Source organism: Pseudochaenichthys georgianus, chromosome 7, assembly GCF_902827115.2.
Source record: "Pseudochaenichthys georgianus chromosome 7, fPseGeo1.2, whole genome shotgun sequence".
Taxonomy (NCBI): domain Eukaryota; kingdom Metazoa; phylum Chordata; class Actinopteri; order Perciformes; family Channichthyidae; genus Pseudochaenichthys; species Pseudochaenichthys georgianus.
In genome coordinates this window covers 41305073-41327462 of record NC_047509.1, presented here as the reverse complement: position 1 = coordinate 41327462, position 22390 = coordinate 41305073, and the positions used below count along the sequence as shown (strand labels likewise).

The 22390-nt window shown below is 42.2% G+C and overlaps 1 protein-coding gene across 1 annotated transcript in view; it reads right to left on the bottom strand.

Moving 5' to 3' along the window:
- The window catches only part of LOC117448936 (immunoglobulin superfamily member 21-like), an 82209-nt gene that overhangs the window by 12682 nt on the left and 47137 nt on the right, over nt 1-22390 (bottom strand). The window contains exons 5-6 of the mRNA XM_034086229.1: nt 9123-9238; nt 532-1024 (exon numbers count right to left, since the gene is read on the bottom strand). Of these exons, the coding sequence (XP_033942120.1) occupies nt 532-1024; nt 9123-9238 (609 nt within the window). The remainder of the gene's footprint in view (nt 1-531; nt 1025-9122; nt 9239-22390) is intronic.

Here is a 22390-nt window from a genome sequence, read left to right as displayed (position 1 = left end):
TAGGGTATCCATCTCATTATTTCTCTTGAAACGGCACATCATCAGTGTCTGGACTGCCGGGGTTTCGTCTGACATGTCAGTACACTCTGCATATTTATTCTAACTATAACTAGTTTACCTTTCCATCAATGCTCTACTACTGTGGAACTCTTTCCTGACTGAAACAGCTCACTAAATAGAACCTCATCTTTGTTTTACTACCACCCTCAGGAGTATTGTGTATAAAATGTCTTCAGCCAAACTTCTCGGAATACCTGCACTTCCTGAAGGTGACATGACTATGTAAGGCCTGTCACTCATAATTCCAAACCCCTCTAAGCTAAGGCTTAAACAGGAAACATGTTGTAAACAAACTAAGTATATTAAGTCAACTAAGTAGAGGGTCGCTGTGCTCAGAGCTACGTCATGAGTACCAGGTCTGCTCTCATGCAAATTATGTTGTTGTTATATCGTTGATATCATGGGTCCCTTTGCGTTAAAAGCTGACTGTATAACGGTTGATGTGAGGCGGTGTGTGTGTGCAGGACTCACACAGTGTGACCTCGGCCTGCATGGGCATGGACAGAGCCGGGTGGTGCACCTCACAGCTGAACAGAGCCTCGTTGTCCAGCTGGGGGTTGAGGCTCCAGGTCAGCGTGGCCCTCACCTCCATGGTGCCGTCCCCTGCCGCCTGCTGCCGCTGCTGGAAGTGGTAGAGTGGGTCGCTGCTCTGGACCCAGTGGGGAAACTCCCGGCTCACCACTGTCTCAGGGATCGCCTCTGTGGTTGTCTCGGGGTCTGATTCGGATTCCTGCTCTTGGCCCTTGTCTGAGCCCTGGGGGCCGTCCTGGCCCAGCCGAGCCAGCTTCCCTTCTAGTTCCAGCAGGGACTTCTGGACTTTGGTGTCATCTAGGTCTCTACCGGTGAGAGCCCGGGAGCTCCAGCTCTTTTCCAGCTTTGGGCCATTTCTTTTGTCTTCCACTGAGGAGGAAACCTGGACAGTTGGCACCACATCAATCAGCTCCCCATCTCGCTTGAAGTACACCTGAAGGACAGGACAATGGAGGCGTGCTCAACAGGAACACAGGTCATAAGTACATCTGGTGGAAGGAGATGCTAAGGAGTCAACAGTGGTGTTCCATAGTGTGTGGTTGTTCACAGTGCAGGGAACAGTGAGGAGGAGGAACGTGTGAACATTAACAGGATTACCCAGAGGCCTGCACACGACTGATGGCTATGTGTCACTGCTTCTCCTAAAAATACTAAACCATTTATCATATCATCAGAGATTCAGGAAACATTTGCAAATTAACTATCCAGTATACTTCTATTAAGTATTTAATCAATGTGATCTTCAGAGGAACTGTTTCAATGCCATGGAAACCAAATGATAACATGTCATGTTTAAAGTCATTGATATGTAGCGAGTTCATTTACCCTTGGCCCTATTGTTACCTTGAGCACATGCCTTTTTATCAGGGACTGTGTATCTCTATTATTGATTTTACATTAGCGTTTCAGAGGTTAGTGCACAATGCAACACTTCTTCGTCATCATGTGCAAAGGCTGAAGCTGCGCCTACGAAGGCTAAAGATGTTTAGATAACAGGCCAGAAAAGTATCTGTCCTGGAAAGCTAGCTTCTGCAATGCCATAGAGGGCTTGAACTTGAAACCTGAGCCGTTTCTCAAAGTCAAGGATGCTTCCTTGGTCTGACATGTCCTTCCGAGTCAGGTCCTTCAGAGGCTAGGCAAGAATCCTTCCTAGCATTCGGAGAACGAAGAATGGAACAGGCTAGCAAGTGTGCAGGTGTGCATAATTAGCCTACCTCACGATGCACCTAGCTAATTATGAACTTGCTTTACTTTCATGGAACACATTTATGGTGATAACAAATTTAACAAAGTAACATATTTACCAACACATTTACTACGCCACTGAACATACTTACATTTAAATGTGTACTGCACGGATTCAGCCATTTTCCGTCAAAGATTTGGGAAATTGGTCCGTGCGCAAAGAATTGTGGGTCATTTAAGACCACCGAGGATACACATAAGCAGCCTTGACATTTTCTGCAACGAAGGATTCAGTCCTCGGTAGATTTCGAAGGATCCTGTACATTGGAACAGTCCTTCGGCGGGATTTGATGACGTAGCATCCTTGAAATAGAGGCTCTGAAGGATCCTTCCTTGACATTGAGAAGCAGCTCTAGTGTGGAGCTAGGCTTGCTCACAAAGTGGCTCGACAGGGAGTCACTGCAGCTTGTTAAAAGAATGTGTGCTGTCAACATCAACTATCCTATGACTGGTCTTAACATGGTGCGGCAACGGTTAGATACAAACAGTGGCTAACCGTGTCTATTACAACTGGACCTTCTGTAGACACACACACACACACACACACACACACACACACACACACACACACACACACACACACACACACACACACACACACACACACACACACACACCACACCCCGCCGCCGCAAAATCATAAATAATGACTTTCAGCGGCTGCAGGAACTTGCAGATCTGCTCCTTGAAGTTGAACCTGCTAAATAAAAGGTTACCTACCAGGCCTAAGCTTCCGTGACACATCTAGAGGTCCCACCAAGCTAAAGACTGTAAAGCTGACATCAACGGCTTGGAGTGCGACAGTAATCGTCACATCTCAGCTCTTCATGCTGGTCCACCCAACTGGGCAGCATCTGGTCCCAGCACATCTCCCGCAAAGCATGGCTTTCCAAGACCAACTTTCTAATCCTGCTCCAAAATAACTTTGGTCAACGTCTATCCTAAACAGTGTTGGGTGTAATGCGTTGCAGCAAAAAGTAATGTAACTTGGGTAATATACTACCTGTTACAATTCTCTGTAAACACACAACACATTTCAACCCGAAATTAAGTGGTGTTTTGCTTTTTAAGAATTCACCAACATCGCAAGACATTCCGACACCAGAGAAAAATTGTGCGGGTAGATTAGTAAGCCTGTTGTTTACTATTGGTCAAGATGGCGACAGGAACAGATTCCACTTTTGAGCGATGGGTGTTCTCATATTATTTTCAGTTCATTCGAGAAAAACATAATAGTCAAGTGTAATCTATGTTCGACAGCAAAGGAATTGTCTACATCAAGAAATAGCACTAGCAACATAAAGAAACACCTGGACCGGTGCTAGTTAGTCGAGAGATCTGCCGGCTCGGAGTAAAGAAAACACACAGAAGACACGAGTGCGGGCAAGCCGAAGCAACAAAAGTTAACATTCTCTCGGTCTTCTCTGATTGTGGAACCCCGAAAAGTTAAGAGACTCGCGGCAGAGTATGTTGTGGAAGACATGCGGCCTCTGTCAACTGTGGAGTCACCGGCATTTAGAAAGCTTGTCAGCAAAATCCCTGTCAACACCACCAATGACAAGGTAAGCTAACGTTGCAATAGAGACTTGTTCATATACAGTAGGTTACTAGGCCATGCCGAGGCTGCACTACCATGTTGTTCACTAATTCTTGAGATAAGGGACAAAACAGGTCCTACATCCCTTGGTGACTCGGACTTGGACTCGAAGAGTGGTGACTCGAGAGTGACTTGGACTCGTGAATTGGTGACTTGACAACAACACTGCTCTGAGCCATGGAGAACCACAGGGCACAGTGGCTGTTGCGCCGGCTGGCGAACAGGTCCACCTCTGCTCTCCCGAACTGGGCCAGACCTGCTTCACCACCTCCGGGTGAAGCGCCCACTCGCCTGGCAGGGGGCCGCCCCTCGACATGAGGTCGCCCCCCCTGTTCTACAGTCCCGGGATGTGGACGGCTCTCAGAGACAACACCACCTCTGAAGCCCATAACCACAGTTGCTCCGCTGTGGTCAACAAGGCGGCGGAGCGGACTCCGCCCTGTCTGTGCCACTGTGATGCTGTTGTCGCTCCTGACCAGTACATGTCTCCCCTGAAATAAGGGTTTGAAATGCTGGAGGACCAACACTACTGCCCGTAGCTCTAGGAGCATGCTGTGCCGTGTTACTGTTGGAGACCAGCGCGGAGTGTGTTCCCTGACAGTAATATGCTGGCCATAATGCCCCTGTACCTGCATAGCGCCTTGATAGCACTTCCCGCGGTTTATCGCTCTCATCTGCGCATGCCCACTAGCTACCTCTTTTATTGGAGTTACAACTGGGGCAGCAAGTAGGGAATTTGTACGGTCAATATTATGCGTAAGTGTAGAATTGTGGAAACAAATTACACTTAGACTTGTTGATATGTAGTCTCCCTTAGTCTTAGTCCCTTAGTCTCGCCATCGCGCCATCTCCCTCGTCTGCAGGGAAGCCAGTGGAGGAGGGCGCTTGAGGAAGAGCCAGCGGTAGCATGCGGCTAAGCTGCACCCTCACCTCCTCTAGGCGGCTGAAGCCCGAAGAGCCCCTCCGTGGACACAGGGGCTCCAAGAAGATCCTCTCGCTCCTTCTTAGAGAGGGCGGTGACTAGGGTTGTGTACCGAGAACCGGTTCCGGTTCGGAACCGGTTCCGGTTCGGAACCGGTTCCAACATTTCGATTCCAACGGCATCATTTAGACATGTGAATTTCGGTTCCGCTTTTCGATGCCTGAGGAAATGTTTCTCGCCGCTCTCCGTAGCCTACTGTATGACTGCAGCGGGGCGGGAAATATAGCGTTGTACCTACACTTCCTACAGCGTAACCTGAGACCAGGACCGGCCCGTCGCACTGGCATTATAGATATTCGCCTAGGGCGCCAGATCTGTGGAGGCGCTGCGCTGACAGCTCTGGGAGAAAAAATAAATGTTTTGACCGTTGGTGCTCATCCTAATTTTCGGCCTTGATGTAACAACATTCATAATTAAGTAAATGTAACACCCTTTTAATCCCAGTTACACTTTTCATTTGCCCTGTACGATGGGCGCTGTAAGTGATGAAAATGGGGGATGTTGGCTTATCTGGCAACCGCAGCTCAACGCCAAAGTGTGAGGAGTGACGGCCCGTCCACACAGCGGCGTGCGCTGACGCTTGCCGGCGGGCGTGTCTGAAACTCGACCAACAACCAATCACATGAATCTCCCGCCCCTGACACACAAGCAGCGGTTTGATTGGCTAGAGCTTGTACTGGCATATGATTCGATTGGCTGACGCTTCTGCCGAGGCGTCAAAAGTTGAACATTGCTCAACTTTTGCAGCGAGCCACGCCAACTACGCTCCGCGTCGCTTCCCACGATGCATTTCGGCTAAAAGTGACGTCACCCCATTCAAAGTGAATGGGGAAGCGTCAACGCACGCCGCTGTGTGGACGGGCCGTGAGCGAGGCAGAGAGAGAGCGAGGGAGAAAGGGAGGGCGCTGTTGTTATTAGCATCTGGTGCTAGCTGCTCTAACGGAAGAAGAAGATGTTTCTACAATGATGTGGAGGGAGAGTCCTCTCCAGTCAGACTGAGAGGCTGATCAATCAAACAATCAATCAATCAATCAATCAATCAATCAATCAATCAATCAATCAATCAATCAATGTTTATTTATATAGCCCAATATCACAAATGTTACATTTGTCTCAGTGGTCTTCACAGTGTGTACAGAATATCAGTATGACAATACGACACCCTCTGTCCTTAGACCCTCACATCGTACAAGGAAAAACTTCCGAAGAAAACCCAGTTTAAAGGGAAAAATGGGAGAAACCTCAGGGAGAGCAACAGAGGAGGGATCCCTCTCCCAGGACGGACAGACGTGCAATAGTAATAATTACTATTATATAATAGTTATTAGTTGCACAATAATGTGCAAATAATAACTACAGCTCAGTGAGGTAAAGGACTCTTGAGTGTTAGTTCACTTTAGTCTAAGTTATCTCAGTGGGTCTCAAACATTTTGATCACAATTTATGTAAACACATATTTCCAAGGGACTAATTATTGGGATAAAACAGGTTTGAAATCATTCCAATGTATACTATAGGACAGTAAACCAGACATATCGTTTTAAACTGGAGAGATAAAAAAATATGCATTAATAAAATAGTAAAATAAGATATGAATGAACAACAAAACTAAAATACGTTACATGTATTTGTTATTGGCTATGGTAGGTTCCTGGTTATGTTCACATACTTATTTAATTATTAAAATGTAAACCGATCTTTTTCATATGGGTGTTTAGAGTTGTACCCCCTAGATCTAGTCTTTAGTAATTCTGCTTAAAGTGCACCAGATTGAAGCATTTTACTTTAACATTTTCAAACATTTCTTCCCGGTATGCCTGAGAAGGCAGATATGCTTGTTTTTCTCAACAAGACCTGTTTTTAAATGGGGGGGGGGTTTCCTTTAAAAGTTGGACTGTTGTAGCTTCAGTGGTTCTCAGGTTACAGTTACATAGCAGTGAATATAAACAGACTGATTAATGTGAATATTACTGTAAACTAACCTGTGTAAAAGTTTCTCGAATAAATGTAATTTTTTTTACCCTGCCCCTCAAAGAATCGGAATTGAGAACCGTTAAGAACCGGAATCGAAAAGTAGAATCGGAATCGGAATCAGAATCATAGAAATTCAAACAATACCCAACCCTAATCACACGTGACACGACGCCACCGTGGCCAAGAACATCACCCGCCACGCTGCAGTGGCCATCCCATGGATCAGATTGTTCATCTGTGACCCCACCATACCTTGCTGAGCTGCTACAGCACCACACGCCGAACCGCCCTCTCAGGTCAGCGGACCAACTGCTCCTGAAGGTGCCTAAAACCAGGTCAAAGCTCAGAGGGGCCGTTGCTTCTCTGTAGCGGCTCCCAAACTGTGGAAACGCTCTGCCCCTGGAGATCAGACAGGCCTCCACACTGCCTGCTTTTAAATCGCTTCTTAAAACCCACCTCTTCTCCTCAGCGTTTTAACATTTGGCGTTTCAACATCTTTTAGAGTGTTGCTTTTTTTTGCATTTAAATTGTTTTTTGTTTTTACTTGTACTTGTTTTATGGTGTGTGAGCTGAGCTGTGTTTTATCTATTTGCCTGTACAGCACTTTGGTCTGGAGGTTTAAAGTGCTTTATAAATAAAGTTGTATTGTATTGTATCTGACCAATGCAGCGGTCCGGATAATCACTCCCGTCCTGAGGCGGGAGGGCGGGGTGTCCGTCTGAGGGGTAATCAGGGAGACACCCAACACACCGTGATGATTTGCCGTAGCCGCCATCTGTGCCCCGAGCCTGAATATTTTCTCCAAATATTCGAAGGTGTCTCGGTCCCGCGACAGCGGGGGCAGAAGTTTCTTTCCCTCCGCCCAACCAGCTGCCTGCGGAAGCAGATGGGCCGCCAGGCTCTCGTCGAGGGGGGGCACACCGGTAAACGCCGTGTCCGAGCGGCCCTGCACCCTGATGATACCTGCCATGGTTGCTATTCGGGCCTTCGTCCTCAATGGCTGCCGCCACGTCACCTCCACACACTGCCAGATATCTGGCAACGGGGGCGAGACGAAGGCCGGCTGCGCCGGATGACCCGGGCCGTAAAACCCCTGTCGAAGGTGGATTACTGGCCTCGGTGGCAGCGGTGGGGGGAGCGGTTGGCTCACACGCTCCACTGCCAGGGCCATCACCGCCTGGAAGTCCAGACGCGCAGACCTGTGTGCTGGACCCTCCTGGCCGCCGGACCCGAAAGTAGGGGGTACAACTCTAAAACACCCATATGAAATATTTGATGAAAACATTTCAATATTAAGAGTAGCCTACATACAAAATAGGGGGAAAGTAGAAGGTCAATGATAGAAATAGAATAGAAAAGATCAAGAAGATACTGTAGTGATCTCAACAATAAAACAGTTTAAAAATAAAACCGGCTCTAGACAATTTGCAGCCCCAGGCAAGATTTTAGCTGGCGCCCCAGCCAGAGAATCGTACAATTTAAAATACAAAGATCAATAGAGTATCCAAGAATACACAATAGAATGGGGGGTGGATGTCACATCCTCTAGGGAGGTCTGGGGGTATGCATCCCAGGGAAGATTTTTTTGAGCATTTTAAAGTAAAATGCTTCAATCTGGTGCACTTTGAGCAGAATTACTAGAGACTATATAGGAGGTACAACTCTAAAACACCCATATGAAAGAGATCGGTTTACATTTTAATAATTAAATAAGTATGTGAACATAACCAATAACCTACCATAGCCAATAACAAATACATGTAACTTATTTTATTTTTGTTGTTCATTCATATCTTATTTGACTTATTAACATTTATTTATTCATGCATGTTTTTTTATCTCTCCAGTTTTAAACGATATGTCTGGTTTACTGTCCTATAGTATACATTGAAATGATTTCAAACCTGTTTATCCCAATAATTATAAAGGAGTGCCTTGGAAATATGTGTTTACATAAATTGTGATCAAAACGTTTGAGACCCACTGAGATAACTTAGACTAAAGTTAACTATCTAAACACTCAGAGTCCTTTACCTCACTGAGCTGTAGTTATCAGCCTCTCAGTGACTGGAGAGGACTCTCCCTCCACATTATTTTAGAAACATCTATTTCTTATATCCGTTAGAGCAGCTAGCACCAGATGCTAATAACAACAGCACCGGTACCGGTGCGCCCTTCTCTCTCTCCCTCGCTCGCTCACTTGCACTTTGGCTGTGAGCTGCGGGTGCCTGATAAGCCAACATCCCCCATTTTATATTTATATTGATATTATATGAATGAATCGTTTTTTTACCGATGCAAAGACTCTACAATCGATGCATCACGAGTTCAACCCAAACTGTAGCCGATGTGCACTCGCATCTTGAATGTTTATGCCGGTGCACCGATGCGAATCAGTGAATCTTAACATCCCGAGTGTGGACAGAAGAGCATAGCTGTCGCCATTTGCAATTTCATTGTATCATCTTATTATTGTTTTATTAAACGCTGTTAACTTGTAAATAAGCTTCAGAGCTAAAACAAAATACACTGCACAGCCACATATCTACAGGTGTGGTGAGGGCAGAAGAACTACACATTCTAATTCTAATGTATAATTGTAATGTTATACAATAGACTTGTTTCCAATCTATATAATGGCTTAAGGTTTCTTTCCTAGCACACAAACCAGTGAAGCAAGTTGGATGATGGAGTCCTTCAAGAGAGCTAAAGAGTGAACCTGCTCCGTCTCACCGTTGGAACAGGCTTTGCTCCCGTCACGATGCAGACCAGAGTGAAGTTCTGCGCCTCGTAGCGGCTGAAAGGAGCTGGGCTGTTGGCTGCCACCACAGATATAGACTTGGGAGGTACTGCAGATAAAACCATAAAAGAAAACCAAAATAAACATACATTATAAGTAGTGCTGTCAAAATTATCGCGTTAACGGCGGTAATACATTTTTTGAATTAATTGCGTTAAAATATTTAACGCATTTAACGCATGTGCAGAATGGCCCGCCCCATACGTGCCACCAGTGGCAGCGCCAGGGTATGGCTGGGGTAGGCTACACCCATACCAAGAAATGGCTTAGCCCCACCATGAAAAATTATGTTAAAGTAAGCAAAATATAGTCTGCCAACTAGTGCTGCGTACCTGGACTCAGATTCAGGTTCAGGTCCGGACTCAAGTCCAGAGGTTCAGGTTCAGGTCCGGACTTATAAGTCCGGACCTGAACCCATGGCTTGTGTCAAGTTGTGTGAGTAACTAAAGTGAACTTATTGTGAGCTAATTATCAATTGAAAATTAACTCATAATCAACTCAAATTCAAACTCGTCAGGTTTATTGTGCTCCCTTCCAACTTGTGTCTAGATTTCTCTACAAAGTACAAATGTAAAAAAAAAAACTTTTTGCCACTTACAGCAACTACTACAAAATTCAAACATTTATTTCATTTACCAAACTAAAGTAACCAAACAGTCCCTGAGCTGACTGAGCCTAAATCCCTAAAACGTTGCTGAAAGGTAGAGTGTAGAGTAGACTATACGCATTACACTGCTACACACCTACTATACAGTATAGGCTACACTGTAGTGACTGTACAGTCAGAGTGTACTGTACTGTCTGTACACCATGTATTTTCTACAACTACACATGTGTACATTATACAGTACATACATATGTGATGTACATACTGTTAGAAATTAAAATCAATGTTGATATGGCGTAATTTTGAATTAAATACACTATTTAATTTAAATCAGTTTTATTCTGAATAAAACGGAAGTTCACACTATTAACTTAATACTTTTATTCTGAAAATTATTCACTTCCGGTTAGCATTAGCATGTGGCGAAATGCTACGTTTTCAAACCATGAATCAAAGGTGAAATTACATGTGATGTTGTACACTGAGCACACTGGGATTAGCACTCATTTATTGACGCTGAATAACGTTCATCAGGGAATGTTTAAATAACCACAGACACCAGAATATACGTAAGTGCTAGTTTTTTTGCGAGTCCAAGTACCGGTTCCCGACGTTCCGGTTTTAACCGGACTTGAACCGAAACTTTTTACAAGTCCAGTACCGGTTCGGCGTACCGGTAGGCAGCACTACTGCCAACTGTGTAAATTGCACAGACAGCAGTTAGTAAGATTGATTTCAGTAGCCACGGTTTTGAAAACTTTTGTCACGTAGTGATCGACTTCTCAATAGAACATCTTTGATAATGTCTTCTGGCCAATCAGAATCAAGATAACGGCGTGGTGTTGTTGCAAGTCCCGACGGAGAATACTTTTGCTGTAGTACAGGGGTGCATATAACTGGTACGCAGGTTATGTGCGTAATCTGAAATGCGTACCGTCACTTGTGTCACAAAGCGCATTTGCGTACCGACGTACTTGTGAAGCTTTTCCAGAAGGCGGTTAGATCACCGGACGGCAGAGTCGGTCTCCGTGTGCACAGACAGGGCTGCTGTTAACGTCGGTCTGTACAACGGAACTGTGCCAAAACTACGCCGGCTGCAGAGGGAGACTCCCCCCTTCACTGGAGAACTGCGCTAAAACAGCTGATCACAACGTTCACACTCTGTGGTCACGAAGTACTCCACTAGCAGCCGCCGCCTCCACTACTCCCCCCCCCCCCCCCCTCTGTCGACTTTCCTGAAGTACTCCCCTGTTGATAGAAATCAACACGCAATGAATTAAGACCCCACGGTTTGATGATTGATAGGTGTGTGGGCTGACTTTCATTTTGACACGCAGAATTTTTTTATAATAAACATAGATACTGTATGTTAAATGGATATATCCGCCTTCTTTCATTTATCTTTCCATTCCCACAACAATATACATAAATAAATGGCATATTTTGGACATAGTTCGAATGGTGATTAATCATGATTAATTCATTTTTAAGCTGTGATTAATCTGATTAAAAATTGTAATCGTTTGACAGCCCTAATTATAAGTTATTAGAAGTATTCATCAAGTAATGAAGAAATCAGGGTTCAGAGTCAGTGACGACTCTGAGCTGAGGAAGCTGCAGCAGCACTTCTACTGTGAACTTTAAAACGATTCTTCAATTCCTTAAACAGAGGAATGCACTTTCTTGTTGGGATTCGATGCTCAGATGGATATCCGCCACTTTCTGTACACTTTGATAGTTGTTTGGTTTTCCTGGTTTATCAGAGATACTGGTAGCTGGGGTTTGTCTATTGGTATCTATTGTGTGAGTTTTTTTGTTTAATCTGATTCTGTGCAAAAACTAATAATCCACCAAAATCAATGTTGTTGCTAATCTTTGACATATCCAAGACTGTGATAAAAAAAAAAGAAGACCCCCCCCAACATTCATTATATAGAAAATAACTGCCTTTTTGTGCATGTTTTTCATAGAAAACGCAATTTCATGTTTTCAAACTGGCAGTTAAAGGGTTAAAATCCTGAACATAAGTTAACGTTTGGTATTTTTGATCAGGACTGAAGTTGATTGAAAGATTGAACCCCAAAAAGTTTTAAAAAATATTAATCTGTTGTCATTTTAGAGCAGTTTTTGGAAGTGGACATATTTGTCCCGAATGACTGATGTGTGAGTTTTTTGTTTAATCTGATTTTGTGCAAAAACTAATAATCAACCAAAATCAATGTTGTTGCTAATATTTGACATATCCAAGACTGTGATAAAAAAAAGCCGACCCCCCCAACATTTATTATATGGAAAATAACTGCCTTTTTGTGCATGTTTTTCATAGAAAACGCTAATTCATGTTTTCAAACTGGCAGTTCAAGGGTTAAAATCCTGAACATAATTTAGTGGGAATGCTATTAACAGCATTCCAACTAACTTTTCTTCTACGCACGAAATTTTTATTATTATTCTGCCGACTTATTTTGGCCCTCTTCTCCTCCCGCATTGAACATCGCAGAAACTCCGTTCAAACATCAAAACGTTCAGCTCGGTTGGGAATCGGATACATCCCATAATCGGATACATCCCATAATACATCACATTTTTAACATTGAAGTCAATGGAGGAAATCTTCAGACTTCAACAAATCTTCATGCAACTTCAACTGCTAACTGTTCATTCATACTTTCACTCAGAAACTCATTTCAACATTAGAATGTTACAAATCTTTCTGACATTATTCGTGTGAAACAACTTTTAAATCTGATTCTTACTTTTAGAGATATTAACATTTGTTCAGACCTTGTTTTAGAGGTTTTCTTCACATTTTAACATTAACTCGAGTGCGTGATGTCACAGCTAGAGGGTGAGAAATCTTGAAATTTGCCTTCATATATTTTTTAAAAAATATATTTTTTAATTCCCAAACCCTACATTCCTGGGACATCATTTTTCATGATAAATGTAGGAAAACATCTCGTAGCTTGAAAAATGAAAAAATAATTAAGCGAAATAATTCAACAGAATGCCTCTTGAGGGCATGAAGTGACAAAAACGTTCCTCCATTGAAGCCCATTGTAATTTCAGGCAGATATTTCCTCACGGCAGCAGCCGCACACCTTTAGTTAAACTGCCAAAAAGGCCACATTATTAACCCGAAAGTACACAAAAATTACACTTCAGATACTCAACTTCCTTGACATGCTTCACGTTTTGAAATTTCACAGATATCTGTTACGGTTCTTCCACAAAACGTTCACATGTAAGAGGTTCATCTCTCATTCAGAACAATGGAAACCTGTGATCTCTACAGAGCTCGTTAGCTCAACTATAAACACCTGTGTAATGGAACACGAAGATGTCATCACTCCAACTGACATGCTCAGAGCAGCAGACTTCAGATAGCAGACTTCAACAGTCCAGCCTTGAGATTTCTTCAAATGCCGTTGCCATGGCAACACAATGCTCGCCTTGCAACACGGTTTTCTCATAGCTTCAGTGAAAATACTTCAAACAGCCCAGAACTTCACAGGTTTGATAACGATGCAGCCATCAATGCATCTAAGCATAGTATGGGGTGTCATCAAATGTCGTTGCCATGGCGACAGACCACTCGCCATGAAACACAATGAGGCTGTAAGTCCAATCGACACGGTCCAATCGTCCCCCAATCTTCACTTGTATATCACCGGTCCATGCCTCAACAGCTCTACGCCAAATCTGAGATCTCACCATATGCCGTTTCCATGGAAACACATCCCTCTCCATAAAACATGATGTCGCTATAACTCCTATGAAAATGTTTCAAAAGTGCTCAAACTTGACATGTGTGCTAACAGTCCAGCCGTGAAGACATCTATGGGACAGTTTTGAGATTTCTTCAAATGCCTTTGCCATGGCAACACAATGCTCGCCATGAAACACGCTTTTCTCATAACTTCAGTGAAACTGCTCCAAACGCCCCAAAACTTCACAGGTTTGGTAACGATGCAGCCATCAACGCATCTAAGCGTATTAGGGGGTGTCATCAAATGCCGTTGCCATGGTGACAGATCATTCGCCATCAAGTTAGTTCAGAAGTTTGCAGTTCAAATATTCTGCTGCTTTTCCAAGCCTTTTTACTTTCTTTTCTTCTCTCATCACACATTCAAGCCCCCTGTGTTCATGTATCATTTCAATCTAAATTCTTCACTTTCTTCTTACACATTACATTTCAGCATAGCAGTTTAGTCTCTGTTTTCATCATGAAAAAAACAGCGGTTTCATGTATTCAAAATGGCATTTAAAGGGTTAAAATCCTGAAAATTATTACATTTTTGGTATTTATTATAGATGTAGCACTCCAGATCAGACTCACATGGGTGTGTCCCAGTCAAAAGCCCAGCGGATGCCAGTGGCTGGGGGTGTTGCCAAATTGCTAGAGGGCGTTGCCCAATTTCCCCATTTGTTCAATTACAGGATTTAACCATGAGATGGCGCTTCATTCACAAAATACACAAAGACAACTGGGTGTTGGAGAACTTAGTCTGTTTGCAATGTTTGCAGCTCTGCAGTTGTGTTTGCTGAATACTGTAGCATTTAATCACTTATTTGTTACTGTATGGTTTTCACAAGCAACTATAATGAATAAACATCAATATTTTAGATCAAATAAAGTATATAGTTTGCTTTATGCAGTATATTTCTTGTAATATTGTTGTGGTGTTTTTACACAGTACAGTAGATTGAAGTAAATCAACTTATACATTAAGATAAGATAAGATGGACCTTTATTAATCCCGTGGGGAAATTCAGTAGTTCAAACAGCAACAGGGTGAGAGTGAAAAACAGGACAGCACAGATTCACACAGATTAATAAAATCAAAAATAAGATGAGCGATACAAATAATGAGAAACTATGAAATAAGAAATGAATAAAACTAAAATGTAATTATCATATCATATATTATAATGTATTGTATTATTAAGTAATATCATACATTAACCCCATTATAGCAGATGCCACATTGAATGGATGAACACATTTATGCATCAATAATTACAACAGAGTATTTCTAAATACCAGTTGTAAAAATATTTATATGTATTTAATATTATCCCTTTGGAGTCGATCGTCACGCCGGCGTGATCAGATCACATGACCTGTTCAAGCCGGTGCCGCATAAAAACAACAGTCCGGACAACATTTCCGTGTGTTTCTGTCTAAAGTACTGGCTTGAAACTATATCCCAGTCTTTGTTTCATGCCCAGTAAACACGGAGATACGATGATATAAAGTTAATACATTTCAAAAGTATGAAAAATGGAAGCACATATTTGAATATCTTCGCCGTATTTGATCATTTTACGAAACGGAAAATACTGGAAACTGTAGATTCTGCTCAACAGGATGTATTTACCAGGGAGGGGGTGAGGTAATCAAACGGCCAAATTAGCCCAGGACTCCAAAGGGTTAATAACATAATGATTACTTTCAGATGATAATACTTTTCAGGGTTAGGTCCGGTCTGACAGCGCTTAGCTCTCTGCTGCAGAGAAGATCACTGCTCTAAACAAAGTCAAAAAATCTACATCCAAACAAAATAAATATAATTAATTATGATGAATACGTTAAGTCTTGTTCATTGTTTTTCACTTTTATTAAATGTTTGATATTTCCGGCACAGACCCTTTCATACCGGCAATGCGCGATAGAAACAACAGAAGTGCGACAGGTTAAATATGCCAGTGTTAATTTCGTCAACGAAAACTATGACGAAAAATGTTCGTCAACAACCTTTTTTACATGACTAAGACGAGACGATGACGAGCTAAAAATAGATTCTTGATAACAAAAACTATGACGAAATGTATATTTAGTTTGCGTTGACGAGACGAGACAGGACTAAGGTGTTAATGGTGGACTATCGGACATTCAAAATGCAGCATATTTTCCCCCAAGTGTCCATCTTGTCTGTCAAAATGCATCTTACGTTTCTAACTTGCAATATCATTATTTCCGCTGTCTTCACTCCAGAAGAGCGATCTCCCTGTGTCTCTCTGTGTGCGGGGGGCGGGGCCTAACAGACATGCTGCAGCGGACACAGAGATCTGCCGGGGACGGAGCGTTCAGAGAGTATAGAGACACATTTTGACTAAAAGTTGACTAAAAAGTAATTTTCCATCGACTAAAAGTTGACTAAAACGTCTTGAGTTTTCGTGGACTAAAACTAGACTAACACGTTTTGAGTTTTCGTCGACTAAAACTAGGCTAAAACTACGAAGGATAGGAATGATTAAAATGTGACTAAAACTAATAACCATTTTTGTCTAAAGACTAAATCAAAAACAGCTGCCAAAATTAACACTGAAATATGCAAACACAAACCTACAGACTGGGGGTTGGAAGATCACAGGAGGGGGGGGGGGAGCTGTGGAATGTGCTTGGGAGACTTACTCCACACATTCCGATGGCCAATTAGTTTTAAACAAAGAGTTTGCAGCATACAGCACAGGCAACATGGGGGGTGGGGGCTTCTCAAAAGATTTTTGTTTGTTGTTGTTTTGTGTCAGTTTTACGTCGCCACTTCCATTCACATTTTTCATCATTGTTCCACAATGTTTATCATGAAATTATTATCCATATATTTTATACTATACTTGCACTGCTTACCGTTTTCATACTTTATATATCTTAGCATATTCATACACACTGTTAATACTGCTCACAGGCTGCTAGTGTATTCATACCCAAGCTCACTGTTTATTTATCATTCAATTCATTCTATATTTTATTCTGTAGATTGTGTACATTACTTTTCACTTTACTGCTTGTTGCACCGTTAGAAGCTAAACTGCAATCTGTAATCTGTGCAATAACAATAAAGCAGGCATCTTTATTGTAGCCTCAACAACCAAGTTCTAAGTAGTGCAATATGAAATAAAAACTAAAACAATCTGTGTTGTTGTATTTGCTGTAAAGTGTCTCGACTGTAGGCTATTTTTATTATATGTACAGCACTTTGGCTCGACCAAAAATTGTTTATAAATGTGCTATATAAATAAAACTTGATTTGATTTGAAAAACAACTACACTCTTTTGGCAGTGTTGTGGTGCCGAGAGATGGGAGTCGGAGGCGGGGTATCAAAGGTACAAGCTAGACTTTTATTTAGCATCAGAAAACCATTGTACACAACTTCATTCCCGGGAAGCGAAGACCGGCGGAAACAGGAAGTCCGGTTCACTAAAATGTCCGTGCAGAACAATACCCCAACCCATAGATCCGTGGGTGAATAATGTCAATCACCACAGTGTACACATTAACAACAACTACACTATTTTGGCAGTTTAACAATTAAACAAGAACTACACTCTATTGGCAGTAACAATTAGATAAATAATAAACTGTCAGACTGACACTGAAGACAAACAAACTATTTTCAGCAATCCATCTGTTTAGTTGACTCTGGGTGACATGTGGCGATTTAAAAAAATCGTTGTTTGGCTGTTTAGATGGTGTTGCTCCATCTGGGTCACTGCCGGTGGTTGAGACGGTGGGGTCTTTGGCGACTAGTTTTATAGCCTCATGTACATTAGTTAGGTGCTCCAGGAGATTGGCATTGCTGTTATTCGATGTGGACAATGCTTTCTGTCCTGCACACAGTTTACATTTGACCATAATATTTTGTGCGTCCTTTATCCCCACAAATTGAAAATAGTGGTTATATCTCCAAGTTGTAAATGCGCTGCTGCTCTCGCTGATACTTGCATCTGCCATAGTGTGTGTGTGTGCGTGTGTGTGCTGGTGGTGGGCGTTGCCGTGTATGTGTGTGTGTTAGCAAGTGTTTGTGTGTCTGTGTATTTTCCCCATAAGGCAAGACCCGCCCAACTCTATCTCTGATTGGCTTACCCTGAAATGTTACCCCGCGTTAACCAATCATCACTCCTCTCTGGTCACTTTCACTTTTCCATGGTACTGTGAGAGGACATCGCTGTATGTTTGAGCCGGGCTGCATTTCCTGATGAAAAAACATAGCGATGTTTTGTACTTACACCTAGGCCTACGTGAATTAAACAACATTATTTTGTTAAATAAAAACATGGTGATGTTTTGTAAATGATTACATGTCTCTTATTTAGCACAAAATATGATCCTATCCGTGACATATGGATCTTAAGAAATATCCGATCAGATAACTGTAGATCTATCAGCTGTTTATTTCACATGAGTTCCAGTGTGGCAGCTTTTCACGGCTCCCCCTGGTGGATCCATGATCCATTACAGCTGGTTTCATTAAAATTACATTTATTTATCAAGGGGGCGTATCAAGTCCTGCGGGGGGGTTTTCCTTTTCAGCAGGGGCCCACCCCGTGCCGATCACGGACCCGCAGGGGTAGGCGTCTGAAATGAAGCGCTACATCTGTAGGGCGGAAGTTGCTTTAAAGATTGAACCCAAAAAAGTTGTGAAAAAAACCTTTTAATATAATGTTTTTATCAAAGTCTTTTGCAGTGGACATTTTTGTCTCGAATGACTAATTTGCGTAGTCCAATCGAATGATACCGGAGGGCTAGTTTTCCTTAAACTGGACATCTACACTATCTAGCATTTTGTAGAACTCTGTTCTTTAATTCTCCACAGGTGTCTTGGGAGTGTAATGGCTCCCCCCACCAGTGTATCGTTTTGGTGGCTGTCTTTGGTGAGGAATCTGAATGGGCTCAATCCCAAGAAAAAAAAAATTGAACTGTTTCTTCAATTCCGCTTGTGCTCCTGGATGTCTTCTTGACCTATTGGCAGCACCATCACATGTCTGACCCCTTAAACCAGACAAGGGAATATTTAGCCTCAAGAGGGCATCCACAGCCACTCTATCAATCTCCTCTCCAGTGGTCCGTGAGACCTCATATAAACCATAAACCTCCTGTGGTACCAGGTCATGGTGCACATATCTCAAACAAAAAGACTCTTGCTCTATTCCTGAGACGTCTTGAGTGCCATTTATGATTGAGTACTGCAAAACTGGTAGAGACTCGATGGATAGTGCAATACTTCTGACAATACATATTCCAAACAATCGCAACATCTCATTTTGCACTGGAGGAGAGGTATAGTCATGACAGCAGGATAGCCAACTAGAGAGACAGGCGTCCTCCTTGGCTTTGAATTTCAAAAGCTGAAATAGATTTCCATGTTGTGTCTCATGGCCTTGCAGTGCCACACCCTGCCTAGCCAGGTACTGTATTTAACCCACAATATTTAGCAGGCAGTGCCTAGCATCTTCTTGTTGTTTTGCCCAGGCACTTGAGAGTTGTGTATCTATTGGGGTTGCTTCTTGAGCACTAACTGTGACCACATGATGGTGGGATTTACTATTCCGGTGGCGTTCAAAGCTAACAAGAGCATTCTTCCAGTTATTGTATCCTTTTGAGGAGAATGCAGGGTCTGCCTTTGTGGACAGTGCACTTTTCTTTATAGTGTATGTTTTCAAACAGTGAAAACAGAGAATTCCCTTCACGTTGGGGTTATAATCAAGCCATGGATACTGCTTGTACCAACTGTCCTGAAAATGGAGGACCCTATTTGACAGCTTTTGAACTGCAATGTATTTGGGGTGATGTTGGTTTGGCCTGACTTCAATGTCCAGAATATCTCCAGTTGACAAATAAAGAACCTTGAACCTTGAGTTCTCGTCACTCTCATTGCTACTCTCCCTGTCTACAGCTGGATCCGTTTCCTTAGAAATATACCACAGTATACAATTAGCCACTCTGTATCAACTGCTGCATGTGAACATACATCTATACTGTGCCTAGTCACCACTTATTTGAAATACATAGTATAGTATTCATGCTATTATGTTATGTTATTATGTATGATTGTTTGCTTAATATACCTCTTAGTATACCAGTGCAACCTCAATGTAATACAAAACAAATATCTACATTTACTCTTATAACCACGTTGTTACAAGCCTAGTCCTCACCTGCGACCCTGCCTCTCCTCCTCTGTCTGAACTACACGGTTGGGTTGCTTCTTCTGTCACCTAACAAAATAACACATTGATGCATGCCATATGAACCGTGAGCATGCAAAAACATTTATGGCCTAGTTGAGTATTATTATGACTATTATTGTTGACTCTACACATTAGCAATTGAGAAATATTTTCCTTCAAGTGACTTACACTTTGACTTGTTGTAAAATAGCTCCTAATGTCCACCTTTCTTGTTTTGGCTGCCATTCTGACACACACTAACTGCACTGGCCCTTACTTAGTTAGTTACTTAATCTAGCGGTGTTTGTGCACTGTGTGTGCACACAACAGATACTGGATGGCATCTTTCCTCCATGCAAAGAGATGTGGCGCTTCTGACAACCAGCTGTAGAGCCTCTCACACATTAGCAAGAGACGGCAGAGCCAATCCTGTTGGTGATATTGAGTTAGGGAGGCAGGACTCGTAATACGAGATCTGTTAACCGTGTGTGTACCAAATGTACTTGTTAATCGCTTTGGATAAAAGTGTCTGCTAAATGTGCTAAATGTAAATAGCCTACGTTGACTAGAGACTGACGGTCCGTTCGATTTAAAAAATGTTATCAAAATTATTGGTCGGGACGATTCAGTAGTCGCTGGATATTGGGAGGGACATGTCCCTACCGTCCCTACCCAATTATACGCCCTTGGAACACACAGTAATAACTGTTACATGTCTAATACAGATGTAGCACCTCATTTTGCACGTCCCTACCTCAGTGGGGCCGTGACCGGCACAGCGTCGGCCCTCGCTGAAAGGAAAACCCCGAGTGTGACGTAGTGGACACGGCTCAGACTTGTTACTCCCCCTTGATAAATGATAATGGCAACCAGCTGCAATGGATCATGGATTCACCAGGGGGATCAGTGATGGATGCTGCCAAAATGGAACTCATATGAAATAAACAGCTGATTCCTCACACACACAGAAGCTTGTTGTTTCTATGCATAAAATAGTGAGAAAACATGCCTCTGGTTAATAATTATATAACTTATTTTCTCCATTAAAGCTGGTGGGTTGAAAGCAATACGGGAGGTGAAAATAACTATACTGTGTAGTAGTGTTGTCACGATACCAACATTTTGGTTTTGATACCGATACCAAGTCAAGAATTGCGATTCCGATTATTTATGAATAATCGGCTTTATGAAGCAGGCACGCAACGGTTACGTCATGACGCAAACGATGACGCAGCACCAATCGGACTCTGGGCGACTCAAACGTTTTGACCACAAATTATGTAAACACATATTTCCAAGGCATTCCTTTATAATTATTAGGATAAATAAAAACAGGTTTGAAATCATTCCAATGTATACTATAGGACAGTAAACCAAAAATATCGTTTAAAACTGGAGAGATAAAAAAATATGCATAAATAAATGTTAACTGGTAAAATATAATATAACAATGAACCACAAAAATAAAATAAGTTAGCCTACATTTATTTGTTATTGGCTATGGTAGGTTATTGGAAATGTTCACATACTTATTTGATTAATATAATGCAAACCGATCTTTTTCATATGGGTGTTTAGAGTTGTACCCCCTAGATCTGTCTCTAGTAAGTGGGCGCTCAAAGTACACCAGATTGAAGCATTTTACTTTAAAATGAGATGTGACGACCACCCCCCAATTAAAACATGTTCATACAATACTAAATACATTTGAAGCCTATTTATATGAGCTGTCCACCATGTCAATACGTTTCTCTTTTTGTAGTGTATTGGTCTTTTGTAGAGGTTCTTCATTGCCAGCTAAAATCTTGCCTAGGGCAACAAATTGGTCAGAACTGGCCCTGGTGTCATCCCACAGCACCCCCCATTTGAAACATGTTCCCACGGCTATGATCATAAAGCCTTAATGCAATCAAATGTAAAACAAAAAAGTTATGATTGTGTCTAGCTAAAAAGACACCAGAGACTGCTTTGGATATTGTTACTATGCAAGGACAAGTAGTTGAAGTGGTTACCTGTTATAAATAACTTGGTATCTGGCTTGATGATTGTCTTACTTTTAAACTTCATGTCAATAACCTGCTTAAAAAGCTTTTTCAGAAACAAGTCCTGTTTCTCACTTGAGGCCAGGAAAAGGATAGTCACTGTGACCTTTTTACCTGTGCTGGACTATGGTGATTTGTTGTATATGAATGCACCTGCCTATTGCCTGAACAAGTTAGATGCTGCCTATCACACCGCACTGAGATTTGTCACAAATTGTAAAGCACTTACTCATCACTGTACCCTGTATGCCAAGGCAGGTTTGCCATCACTTACTGTAAAGAGGCTCAGTCATTGGTACACTTTTATCTATAAAGCTTTGTTGGGTAAACTCCCGTATTATATCTGCTCTCTGATAACACAGAGAGTTGCAAGCAGCTATTGTCTGAGATCACATGATGTAGTCTTGTTAGATGTGCCAAGAGCAAGGACTGTCTCAGGTAAGACAGCTTTTATGTGCGCAGCTCCACTTGCTTGGAACAATCTTCAGCAAGAATTGAAACTGAGCGATCTCATTCCTCTGCATGTTTTTAAAGCTAGGCTAAATGAAATGCTTGTTGATACTATGGGCACTTGTAAATGTCTATAACTATGTATCC